This window comes from Zootoca vivipara, chromosome 8 (assembly GCF_963506605.1).
Source record: "Zootoca vivipara chromosome 8, rZooViv1.1, whole genome shotgun sequence".
Lineage (NCBI taxonomy): Eukaryota > Metazoa > Chordata > Lepidosauria > Squamata > Lacertidae > Zootoca > Zootoca vivipara.
In genome coordinates this window covers 26653513-26665723 of record NC_083283.1, presented here as the reverse complement: position 1 = coordinate 26665723, position 12211 = coordinate 26653513, and the positions used below count along the sequence as shown (strand labels likewise).

Here is a 12211-nt window from a genome sequence, read left to right as displayed (position 1 = left end):
GAGTGCTATGGCCTTAGCCCCAACTGGGCATCCAGATAGGAGTGTCCCCTCCAGGATCCCTTTAATAGGATACCCCATTCTGTTCAAGGGGCAGTCAGAGTCTTACAACCTCCCCTCCAACTGTGACTAAGAGGCTTATCCGCTCAAGTTTCTATAAGGAAGGCCAAACCCCCAGGACGGCAAACAGACCTGATGAACAACTTACCTCCTGGCCCCAAATACGATCATGATCACAGGGTCCAGGTCAGTTCCTTCATCTCACTCAGAAGTGTCAACAAGTATATAGATAAGGTTGATCCAGTTGACATCATATACTTAAGCTTTCAAAACACTTTCGACAAGATACTTATTAGGGTTCTTTAAGGGTGTCAACAAGCATATCAACATAAGTGATTTGGCTGACATAGCATACTTGGAATTTCAAAAAGCTTTCAACAAATTATCTCACCAAAGTCTGAGTAATCTGAGCAGTCATGGAATAAGAGGCATTGCAAAAGGAAACACAGAGTAGGAATAGGTGGACAGTTCTCCGAATGGAGAGATGTAAGGAAGGGGAGTTCCCCAATGATTCATATAGGGATCTATGCTTTTTAACTTGTTCAGAAATGATCTACAGTTGGGGTGAGCAGTGAGGTGGCCAAGTTTGCTGGTGGTGCTAAATTGTTCAGAGTCCTTAAAACAATAAGACTGTGAAGAACTCCAAAAGGATCTCTCAAATTGAGTGAATGGGCAGTAAAATGGCAAGGAAGTGAAAAAAGGATGCACATTGGAGCCAAAAATCATTTCACATACATGCTTATGGGGTCTGAACAGAGAAGAAAGTGACCAGGAATAAGACTTTGGGGTCCTAGTGGATAGCATGAGTGTTTCAGTCCAAAGTGAGGGAGTTGTGAAAAAGGCAAATTCCATGCTAGGGATCATTAGGAAAGGAAGTGAAAATAAAATTGCACAACACTATTATACAAAGAATGTTGAGACTAGACTTGGAATACTGTGTACAGTTCCAACCATCTCCCCTCAAAAAGACTATTGTAGAGATGGAAAATGTTCAAAAAAAGGGCAACCAAAACGATCAATGGGCTAGCACAAGACCCTTAGGAGAAAAGTTTAGGGCTTTTTACTTTAAGGAAAAGCAAATAAGAGAAGACATGATAGAAGATATATAAAATTGTGTATGGTTTGGGAAAGTGGTCAGAGGAAAGCTCCTTCCTTCTATCATACCAGTACAATTCATGGACAGCCAACAAAGAAAGCTAAATGTTGGACAATTCAGGACAGATAAAAGAAAGTACTTTTCAACAACACTGTGCAAACTTAACTAGATCATGGATAAGGAGAGTTGAGCCCCTGGTCAAGAAGAACAATGTTGCAGGATCAGAGTCAAGAAACCATTTCCAACCATTTTGGAAACCAGCTTCAACCTCACAATTTGCGAATAGATGCCAATAACGACCACAGTTCCTTCTACCAGGCATTACTACCATCTGAGGGTGGGATGCATGAAGATGAGCAATATGAAGACAGTTTATATGCTCTAAAATTCATTAAAAAACAGGATATTCTTCACTTCTTCTTTTGAGTTTCTTGGGGTGGTTTTTAATAAGCTCTCATTACAATACTTCAGCATCCCAACGTCCTAATAATAACACACCAAAAAGTGAAGAGGGCTGTTGCTAACCCAATTTCTCCATACTTATTCCTAACAGAAATAGTCGCTCAAAAGCGCACACATAACTTTCAGACTTTTACTTGGAATTACAGTCATACCTCAGGTTGCGAATGCTGCGGGTTACACGTTTTCGGGCTGTGCTCTGCGCCGAACCCAGAAGTACCGAAATGGGTTACTTCCAGGCTTCGGCACTCGCACATGCGCAGAAACGCAAAATGACATCATGCGCAGAAGCGCTGAATCACGTCACACACACACGCAGATGCAGCGCTGTGGGTTGCAAACGCGCCTCCTGCATGGATCATGTTCACAACCCGAGGTATGACTGTAAGTCCCATTTAGTTCAGTGAGACTTACTTCCAGCTAAATGTGCTTCAACACACTTTACGTGGGGGGGGGGGACTTCAATTTTAGAATTGACACAGATTATTTCTTGGTAAATATGCATAGGGATCAGGGTGTTAGACAAATGCAGAAACCTAGAAAGGTCATGTGTAGCAATTCAGTAACAGCAGACCATTAATTGTGAAGTGTGTTAGCAGTGAGAAACAAGGAAGTTTGCAGCCGCTGTTTGCCACGGGGAAGAAAATTCTACATTTTTGACAGCATTTCTCAGAGGTTTTGATTCCACAGTGTTATGTTCCATAATAAGCAATTAAACTGCCACGATTATTAAAAGGGGAAGTTTAAAGTCACTTAAGGAACTGCTTGTAGAAAAGCAAGGCTTGCTTTGAAAATCTCACTGGATTGCTCCTATGTATTTACCAATGATGTATATCAAGACAGAACAACAGAAATAACCTTGTGGTGGGAAATGGAAGCAAGGCTCTCAATCCTAACCATGTTTAATTAAAAGAAGGTGTCATTGCATACACAGAAAGTTAAGGATGTGACCTCTCAGCAACTACTGGATTTTCAGTTAATATTGACTCCTATAGGGGTTGACACCAGCACATCTAATTATAATGATATAGATTTGTGGGGATTCTATGGAATTTCGACTTTCATGCAACTGTGATAAACCAGGGAGCAAACACTGGGCTAGAAAATAGCAACTCATCTGATCAATTGTGATAAGAATTACCTCCAGACAACCAGGCTTTGAAATTTTATGAAATTTGGGGGACGGGGGCTATTTCTTAATTTCAAAAATGAATGCTAAGTCAACGTGACAGGTGGGCTAATAACTTTTGTAGATTTGCAAGGCTCTGGAATTAAACCTCCCATCATGTATTTTTAACTTGATAAATGTGTAATCCAAGCCTCACCAAGAAGTTGGCTGAGAGTGTATGTGCTGGTCTGCTGGCAGAGAAGGAAGGATGATGGTGGGATGACACTTATATCATTGCAAGCCCACATGTCAGTAAAAAACTCCACCAGCACAGATGTTCCTCTGAATGAGTAGGGGAATAATAAGATATGGAAGGGGAATAGGAGAGGTGGGTGTTGGCACATTACATCCCAAGTCCTTTCATTTCCTTGCCATTCCCACAAAAACAGCACGTCTCCCATAGTAGCCAAACCCTGCCCATGCTCCTAAAGTCTCTTATTTATTATTAGGGATTACAAGCAAGTTCAGGTTGCCAAATCTACAGAAGAACATGAAATACTACTCTATAGACTCTGCAGTCCAAGTCATTGCCTTCCCCCATGTTTCACAGTGCTGCAATTTGTTATTGCACCATATATCATGCATGTTAACAGCAGCATCTGCATTTTCTAATGGACCCACAACTCCTTTCTGTAGCAAAAAAGAGCCAACATGATTTTGCCACGCAACCCACCAGCCTCAGAGCACACAGGGGAACCATGCTGGGAGCACCATGCCCTTATTCTTCTTCCTCTTTAATAATAATAATAATAATAATAATAATTAAAATTATTATTTATTTATACCCCTCCCATCTGGCTGGGTTTCCCCAGCCACTTTGGGTGGCTTCCAACAGAAAAATGAAATAAAATAATCTATTAAACATTAAAAGCCTCCCTAAACAGGGCTGCCTTCAGATGTCTTCTAAAAATCTGGTAGCTGTTTTTCTCTTTGACATCTGATGGGAGGGTGTTCCACAGGGCGGGTGCCACTGCCGAGAAGGCCCTCTGCCTGGTTCCCTGCAACTTGGCTTCTCGCAACGAGGGAACCGCCAGAAGGCCCTTGGTACTGGACCTCAGTGCCCGGGCAGAATGATGGGGGTGGAGACGCTCCTTCAGGTATACAGGACCAAGGCCATTTTGTCCTTGCATTATCTCCTATTCTAAAAATGTGTAACAAGTGCCATCTTCAAGAGGTTTTTATTTTATGCGAACCAGTTCGAGGTTTCCATCAAGGAAGAGATATATTAAATGAATGAATGAATGAATGAATGAATAGGTATCATCAAATAAGTAGGATAATGTGGTATCTCCACCCTCACTAAAGCTGGCTAGAAGAACACAAGAGTCTTCTTCTCATTTAATAATCTCCCTTCCTCAACCTGGCTATTATGCCACTGTTAGAGAGTGGTCTGACTTTGACCTATATCCTCCCTGTTCACAACATCCTTCTGATGAGGCAAGTTCTTCCTTGCAGCAGTCAGTGGTGTGGGGTTGCTTATCTGGCTTCCCAACATGGAAGCTGCTGCCCATAACTAAGCAGGAGAGGGGTGAGGCAGCAGGGACGTTGGCATGGTACAGGCTCAGCAGCAGAGCCAATCCAACATTCATGCTACTATGCCTGCGCCATGCCAACTTTCCCCTCTCAGTAGTCTACTGGCAGCAACCTCAGCACTGGGAAGCCACCCACACTGCCACACAGGTCGCTGCTCCTTCCTTGCCGATTTCATGCTACTATGAATTATTTTTTATGTTGCCATAGTACTCTAGATTTGCTCCGTGGCAGCAGACTAACACAATCTACCCTGTAAAATTGAATCTTAAGCCCAATCGTTGAACATACTCGAGTGTAACAAACATCCAAGGATGACTTGACTCTTTGCAATGGCGTTAACCATCCATTCAACCAACCAAATCAGGACACAGAGTATTCAAGAGTAACAAATAAGCATGATGCCCCCAGTTCAACAGCCTGCTTTCACACATATTGTTGTGTGCACCCAAACCAAATCCTCATTCATTTCAGAGACAGCAGATTTCTACACACAATCAAATGAACAGTTGGATCTAATGCTCTTAAAGCAATGACACAGCCCAACATAACTTGCAGATTAATTAGTTTATCGTTTAAAATGATAAATTGCGGTCAAGGCCAAGAGTGCCAAGTCTGTATACCAAGTTCTGAACTGCCAGTGTTTATGACTTTACTGAACAGGATTTCACATTGTCTACTGCATAGCCTTTTTATGTGACTAACAATACAGAAGTATGTGTCACAACCAGGGGCGTACCTAGATGCTCCGGCACCCGGAGCGGCAGGGGCGGGATGAACTGCCCATGGGGGCGCCATGGTGATCTGCCCATGAGGGTGCCATGGCAAGCTGCCCATAGAGTCCGCCTGGCGGACACAAGCGCCACGCTGCCGTTTTGGGCATCGTGGGGCCCCAAGCCACCGCGTCATTCCCAGGAGAGATGCGTGGCTCGGACACGCTGCAGGCCAGACCCCGCGGTAAGTGCTGTCCCCGCAGTGTGCCATTTTGTCACCCCCTCAGGGATGACACCCAAGACGGGCCATACACCCTGCACCCCTTCCTATGCTCCTGGTCACAACCACATCACTGAGGACTACCCCCTTAACAGTGTCAACAATTATTTGATGCTACTGAATACTGACATTTTTAGAGCTATGACCTAGCAGAATTTGAATCTGCAGCTCCAACAAGACATACAAATAAAGGCATATACACATACACATAGTAATCTGAGCTCCAGTAATTCTAGAAAAAATATCACTAAAATACGAGGTGTAAACCAGAAGAATCAGCCATTTCCAGATCAGGTATGCAGAGTACATGTTTGGAAGCCTCCTGCTAAAACCATGTAATTGTGTAATTTTATACTCGTCTACTCAAAGATAAAGCACATTGAGTTCAATAGTGCTTAATCCAATGTAAGTATAGAACTGCAGCCTAAGGACTAAGCCAATGTTAGTCCTACTCAGAGTAGACCCATTGAAAATAATCATCATGACTTCAACCATTAACTTCAATCAGTCTTGTTGGCATTCATCTGCCTCAAGAGACAATGGAGTGCGCCTCCAGGAGTGAAGTCAAATTGCTGTGTTAACAACACCTAAATGACCTCCCTGGGGCACAAGCCTGGGCAGTGTGTATGGAGGTCCTGGGCTGCCCAGATGACAAGACCCCTCACTGATGTGGTCCAAAGGAAAGCAGAGCCATACGTTTGGCAGCAGTTGGCTGTGGGAGTTGCCTGAAGGCAGCAGTTGGCTGTGGGAGTTGCACAAGTGGCCATCCAACTGTCTGAGGGACCCCATTCTGTAGGGTTTACTCTCTTAGCATTTTCATCTCCCAATGATATCCCGCAAGGCAATGGAGGTTTGGGAGCAAAGTTTTCCTTCTCCTAGATGGGCTACCTTCCCAGTTTGATGAGCCCCATCTGCCCCTCACTTCCCACTACAGCACATGCAGAAACTACCTTCAATCCGTCTATTCTGATTAAAACTTAGCTGGATAGAATCCAGTGTTTACAAAAACAGATATTCACCATAAACCATGACTATATATTCCTGGCGTGCTCTGGTCCACGAAGAGTTGGACACGACTAAATGACTAAACAACAACAACTATGTGCAACAGGTGGTGAGTGTGTGTGCGCACGCACACCTTTCAGTTTTTGTTTTAATGCTACAAGAATGGCCAAACAATATAAATAACACATATACATGTTGAAGTGGCCCTAGTGAAAGTAAATTCCATTTCCTATGCTACCAACCATGTGAGCTTAGCCTCCATACAGGCCCGGCTCTAGGTAGACCCCCGGTGGCGCAGGGCACCATGGCGCCGGCCCGCCAGAAAGGCGCCGCGAGCTGCGCCCGCCCGCTGGCCAGCCGATCCGCCGGTCCGCCGCGCAGCTGCGCCTGTGGGAGCCGCGCTGCGCCCACCGCACTGGGAAGCGGGGTGGGAGGGCGCCAGAGAGATCACGCTGTGCCTGCCCGCCCGCCCGCCGCTGCGCCCACCCACCCACCGCGCTGGGAAATGGGGCGAGAGGGCGCCGGAGAGATCCGGCGCACCACAGCAGCAGGGGCGTTTAAGACGGCCCTGCCTCCATAAATCCATTACAAAGGACTCTGGTCTACAGCAGCACCCTCGCTTCTGTGTTTGTTTAAATTGCTCCTGGAACAGAATTTGCTGTGCTCAAGTAGGGATGGGTTCTCCGTGATTTATTGTCCTGTGCAAGTGTTTTATGGGTCTGGTGCTGACACAGAGAAATCCATGGCACAGAATCACCTAAACGCTGCCAAGTCCTTAGCCTCACGTTCCCTCTGCATTGTGGCTCCGGCTACTCCGGGGTTTCTTGGTTTTTTTACAACAACAAATGGCACTTGAAAAGCTCTCAGCCTTACTCAGAGATAAATGTAAATTAATTTCCCTCCAGCCTGGTAGCAGAGACCATGCTGATCTCAAGGAGGCAGAAGACGATAAGGCAGGACACCGCTCTTTGCTCTCAAGAGATTTATTCCAGGGCCAGAGAAATCCCAGCCACCTGCTCCCCAGACAAAGCAAGTGTGCTAGCCTCCAGGAATGGCAAAGATCCTTCTATGCCTGGATTATTCCACTTTAGCTTTCGAAATGGCCTACAGAACACAGCAGTGGTGGCTAATGCCTACTAGGTCTACTTGAGTGGAGGGCATGGCTGTGAGCTGTAGGCAGAGCCAGAATTAAGACCTGAGTGCACACCCTCTCCACACCTTTCTTTTTCAGGTGGCCAGAGGCAAAAAAGAAGAGGGAGAGGGTCCTATGTTCAACAAAACTGAACTCTTGAATGTCACACTTTTGCACAAGACATTCCAATAATGCACTGGCTCTAAAGCACCACTATGAAATGTTGTATCAGGAAGTGGGAAAACACTAAGCCCACTTTTCCAACTTTTCTTCATTCGTAGTTTTCCCTCCCTACTTCACCGCTCCATGTAAGTTTAGTTTCTCCCCCTGGCTACTTACTGGTGTCTTCCTAGATTCCCAACAGACTAAACTATCTTTTCACTCTTCATGTCCTAGCACCATCTGCTGCTGGCTTGCATCCTGCAGAGTAGGCAGCTGGCACAGCAACTAGCTGTGGCAGGAGGAAATGCTTCTGGTGCTGAAAAGGCTACCTGACTCCCTGCATGTGGCACTATCTAGGCGTGATACTATTGGGTGGCTCCCCCCCTTCCCCTTGGCAGTCTCCTCCACTTCTCATTGGAAGAATGAGCGTAAAGAGCATAAAGGATGTTCTCGAGAGCAGAATGAGTTTGGCTAAGTGGCACTCCTGCCACAGCACTCCTCCAACAGCCATAACCAGAATTAGGCCAAAAGGTGTCAGGCATTGCTCACACCTTTCAGCCTAGCCCTATGACAAGACATCAGGGGAAAGAGTTGGCAATGCAAGGTTGTGGGAGGAAGCCAAAATGAAATATAGCCAAGACGGAATAGCCAGGATAGCCCTGAAATAACAGATGAATGTGACCAGGTCTGGGAAATTCTTAGTATCCTTAGAAAAGAAAGACAAATTATATTATTGACATACACAGAAAATGTGAGTCTTGTATGGTCAGACTAAAGAGAGTATCCTCTTGTTGCTTAAAAAAAGAGGGGGGGGACACGTCCAGAGAAAGGCTTGAGATCCTGAGAGCCAGAAGGACAGGAGTTTGTGTGGAAGAAAATTTCAGATGTGCACAAGTAAGAGACACTTTGGTTTTGAAGAAGCACTGGGGTCAGCAAAGGATTGAGCTGCAGGTGTGTAAGGGGGAGTAAGGCAGATCGAGTCTGATACAGGAATGGGAGTTGTTATGGTTTGTGTGGTCTCTTTCAACTCCTGAACCAGGAGGAGTGAGTGAGCAAGATGAAAGGAGGCCATGCATAAGGATAGTAACATAAGGGAGAAACTGGGACTGATGTGACAGACAGATGGACAGACATTATGGTGCAAAGCACAGGAGAAAAGGAGAAAGGCGGAGAAATTGCAGCACACTTAATCACCAACCACACTTAGATTGCAACTCTATACACATGTTAAGTGGAGGCAAGCCCCACGGAACTCAGTAGGTATTATTGCTGAGTAGACATGTACAAGGTTTGTGCTGCAAAAGCCAGGTCCAGTGTACTGTATAGCCAAACCGACTTACATTGGGGCTGAGGCTAAAAACTGGGGGAGTAGGGTGCAGCTGAAGTCTAGCCATAAACCCAGAGCAGATCCCATCCAGAGGCTGTTCACCTTCTCACATTGTAACTAACTTCACAAAGTTCCTCTCCACCTCTTAACAACGCCCGCCCCCCTTCACCGCCCGTTTGCAGCTGCCTGAGGGGACATCCGTTTAGCCATTACTGTACAGCAGCCCCTGGCGCAGAAGTCCACAGGAATGTTTCAAAGTGACAAAAGAAACCTTGTCCTGTTCAGTGAATGCCTCTTCCCTCTCCACTTTCATTTAAACAACAACGCCCTGATCTTAGCAATATAAATTCATGCCCCCTCCCAAACTTAAACCCCCATTCAGACAGTTCTTGCGTCTTAATGTCCAGTGGCTACTTTTAACCTACCACCCGTCACGTATGGATGCATGCGCGTTTTGGAGAGGTCCACTTCACCACCACCCCGATCTCTTTTTAAACTAGGAGAGGGAGAGTACTGCCAGGGCACAGGGGTGAATCCCCCGGAGCCCAGCATCGTGGCTTTCCGCCGTCCTGGGCATCAAGGGATCCTGAGACCAAGAGGCGGCTCACCAGAAACGGGAAACTCTGTTGGATGCAGGAAGGAAGGCTGGCCTCGCAGAAGCGACTGCTGGGGAGGTTTGGGATTTCTCCTACACCCTGTTATTTTTTATTTTATTTATTTATTTTTGCACGTTGAATCAATGCAAGAAGCAACCCAGAAAAGAGAGGAAACACACACACGCACACACACGCGCGCGCGCGCGCACACACACACACACGGGAGGGAACACACGTAGATGTGCATAGATCTTACCTCTACATTGAAATACTGCTCCGCTCTGCACCCAGTAGCCCATAAAATCCAAAGCAAGGCTTGCAAGAAAAACACCCTGGAATGATGCACGAAATCCCCCCGGCTTGCAGTGCTGAAGGCGAGTAAGATCATAGTGAACTGTGCTTCAATGGAGAAGGCAGAGACGGCGGGCGAGCGGGAGAGAGAGAGAGAGCGCTCCTTGCCTTCGCTGCTTTCCTTCTCCTTCTCCTTCTCCTTCTCCTTCTCCCTCTTCTCTCTCTCTCCCCTTCCGAACAGGCAAAACAAAAACAGAACACGCACACTCGGGTGGGTTTCTCTCTCTCTCTCAAAGGGGAGAAGAGGGGAGGGGGAGAGATTCCCCCGCGCTGTCGAGGAGGAACAGCTCGACGCAGGTTCACCTCCAGAGGCAGGAGGAGGAGGAGGAGGAGGGGAGAGGAGACCCTTCAGTCCAAGACGCGGCGCGGCGGCATCGAGCTCGGTCAGCTCTTCCACATCCTCCTCCTCCTCGCTCGTCCCGTCCGGGAGGGAACGCGGCGTCCAAGTGCAGCTGCGGCTCCGGCGAGGCGCCTCGTTTGCACAGCAACCGCCTGCCTCCGCCTCCGCCTCCGCCTCCGCCTCCTCGGGCTGCGGCCCCTCCTCCGGCTCGCCAAGGCCTCCTCGGCTGCCTGGCCGCCCGTGCTCCGCTTCCCCGGCTGCGCTTATGCCTCTCGGCTCGCCCCGCCACTCCAGAAACGTTCATCCGTCATCTACATAACTCCTCCTCCTCCTCCCCTCCTCTTCTTCCTCGCGCGGACCTGAGAGGGGACCGCCCTCCCCAGGCTCCTCCGGGGGGGGAATGGAAGGGAAGAGGGGAGGAGGGGTCCGCCGGCGCCTGCGTGGATATCTGCCGCCTCGGCTCCGGCCAAGGCCAGCCCTGCCCCTGGACGGGGTTTGGTGGGGAGAGGCAGGGCTGGGTGGAGGAATGAATGGGATCGCAAAGGAAATGGGCCGCTGAAGGGGGGGGGGTTGGAAGAAACACCCACTCCCGAGAGTGAGACGCCTTTGTGCTTCTGTCCACACAATGGGAGTTAAGAGATGTCCACTTTTTTCCTTTTCCTTTTTTTCGTGTTAAAAAAAAAGAGGAATCTTCTGATTGAGTCTCAAAGTCACACCTTTGTTTAGGCTCTTCTCTGTTTGTCACACAAGCACGGCAGGTAAGGTCTCTAACACCCCGCCCCCCCAATAATATATATAAATATTCTAACAGCATCCCTGTTTTGGATTTCGGGAAGCAGAGTTTTAGGACGACAACGATGTCAGGACTAAGGGACGAGGGAGTTAGGAAGATGGTGAAATCATCTCTTAAGAAGCAAAGAGGGGAAGATGAAAGGGCGTGAGTTGCCTTGATCTTAGCAGAGACAAAAGGCGGGGGTTGCGCTCAAGGGCGTTAAACTCCCCTTGACTTTATTTCTCCGTAAAGTTGCTGCAGGCAGGGAATGGGGACGTGTTAACAAGGTTTTAGGTAGGAAACAACGGTGACCGTTGTAAAGAAAACAATGGTTCACACAGAAGCAAAGGGTTAAATGTTTCCCTGTGTTGCAATGGGAGGAACTGGTTGTAGAAGAACTGCCTTTCTTGGAAGTTTGCAAGGGAAGACTGGACACATGCTCTGAATATATGATATCCTACTTTGCATATGAAGGTTGGAATGGCTTGATTCATTGGTTCACCTCTTGCTCCCTGATGGTTACCTGGATGGAATAAGGAGTGTCTTGAGAAGCGGCATATTGTAAAGTGAGGCTGTTCCATTTTGTTTCATTGGAATGTGATGATACAAGAAACAGGCCCACTTCTCCATACTACTTACGAATTGTTCTTAGATCTGCTGACTTCCTCTGGCCACCCTCTTGTCTAGATGCTTGCAAATTCCATTGAATGTGCATAGAGTTCATATTCATGGATACTGGGGACATCGAGCTGTGAGCTTTGGAGCTGCCTTAAAACATAAAATTCTCACATCCTTTTAGTCAGGCATCCCCAAACTGCAGCCCTCCAGATGTTTTGGCCTACAACTCCCATGATCCCTAGCTAACAGGACCAGTGGTCGGGGATGATGGGAATTGTAGTCCAAAACATCTGGTGGGCCGAAGTTTGAGGATGCCTGCTTTTAGTGGACTAAGAATCTGGTCCATGGTGTGGGATGGTCCTATGAGAGCTCAGCCTTACTGAGAGGATATATGCTTTTAAAAAAAATTATTTTGAAAGAGACTAGGCCTTGGATGGTGATATGAACTTGGTGGTGATACGATCTGGTAAAACGGTGAATGAATTTAACCTATTGATTTGTCAGATGCACCGAAACCTTGGGTTGTTAGCCTTAGTTTCTAGTATATCATCCATAGAGGGCAATTTCTGTTTGCCAGTACAGTACAATTTTCAATCTTTTATTAT

The 12211-nt window shown here is 47.1% G+C and overlaps 1 protein-coding gene across 1 annotated transcript in view; it reads right to left on the bottom strand.

The window, feature by feature from the left end:
* MMP16 (matrix metallopeptidase 16) overlaps nt 1-10485 on the bottom strand; it is a 178122-nt gene extending 167637 nt beyond the window's left edge. The window contains exon 1 of the mRNA XM_035125050.2: nt 9782-10485. Coding sequence (XP_034980941.1) covers nt 9782-9913 — 132 coding nt within the window. The 5' untranslated portion in view covers nt 9914-10485. The remainder of the gene's footprint in view (nt 1-9781) is intronic.
* Between the last annotated feature and the right edge of the window lie 1726 nt (nt 10486-12211).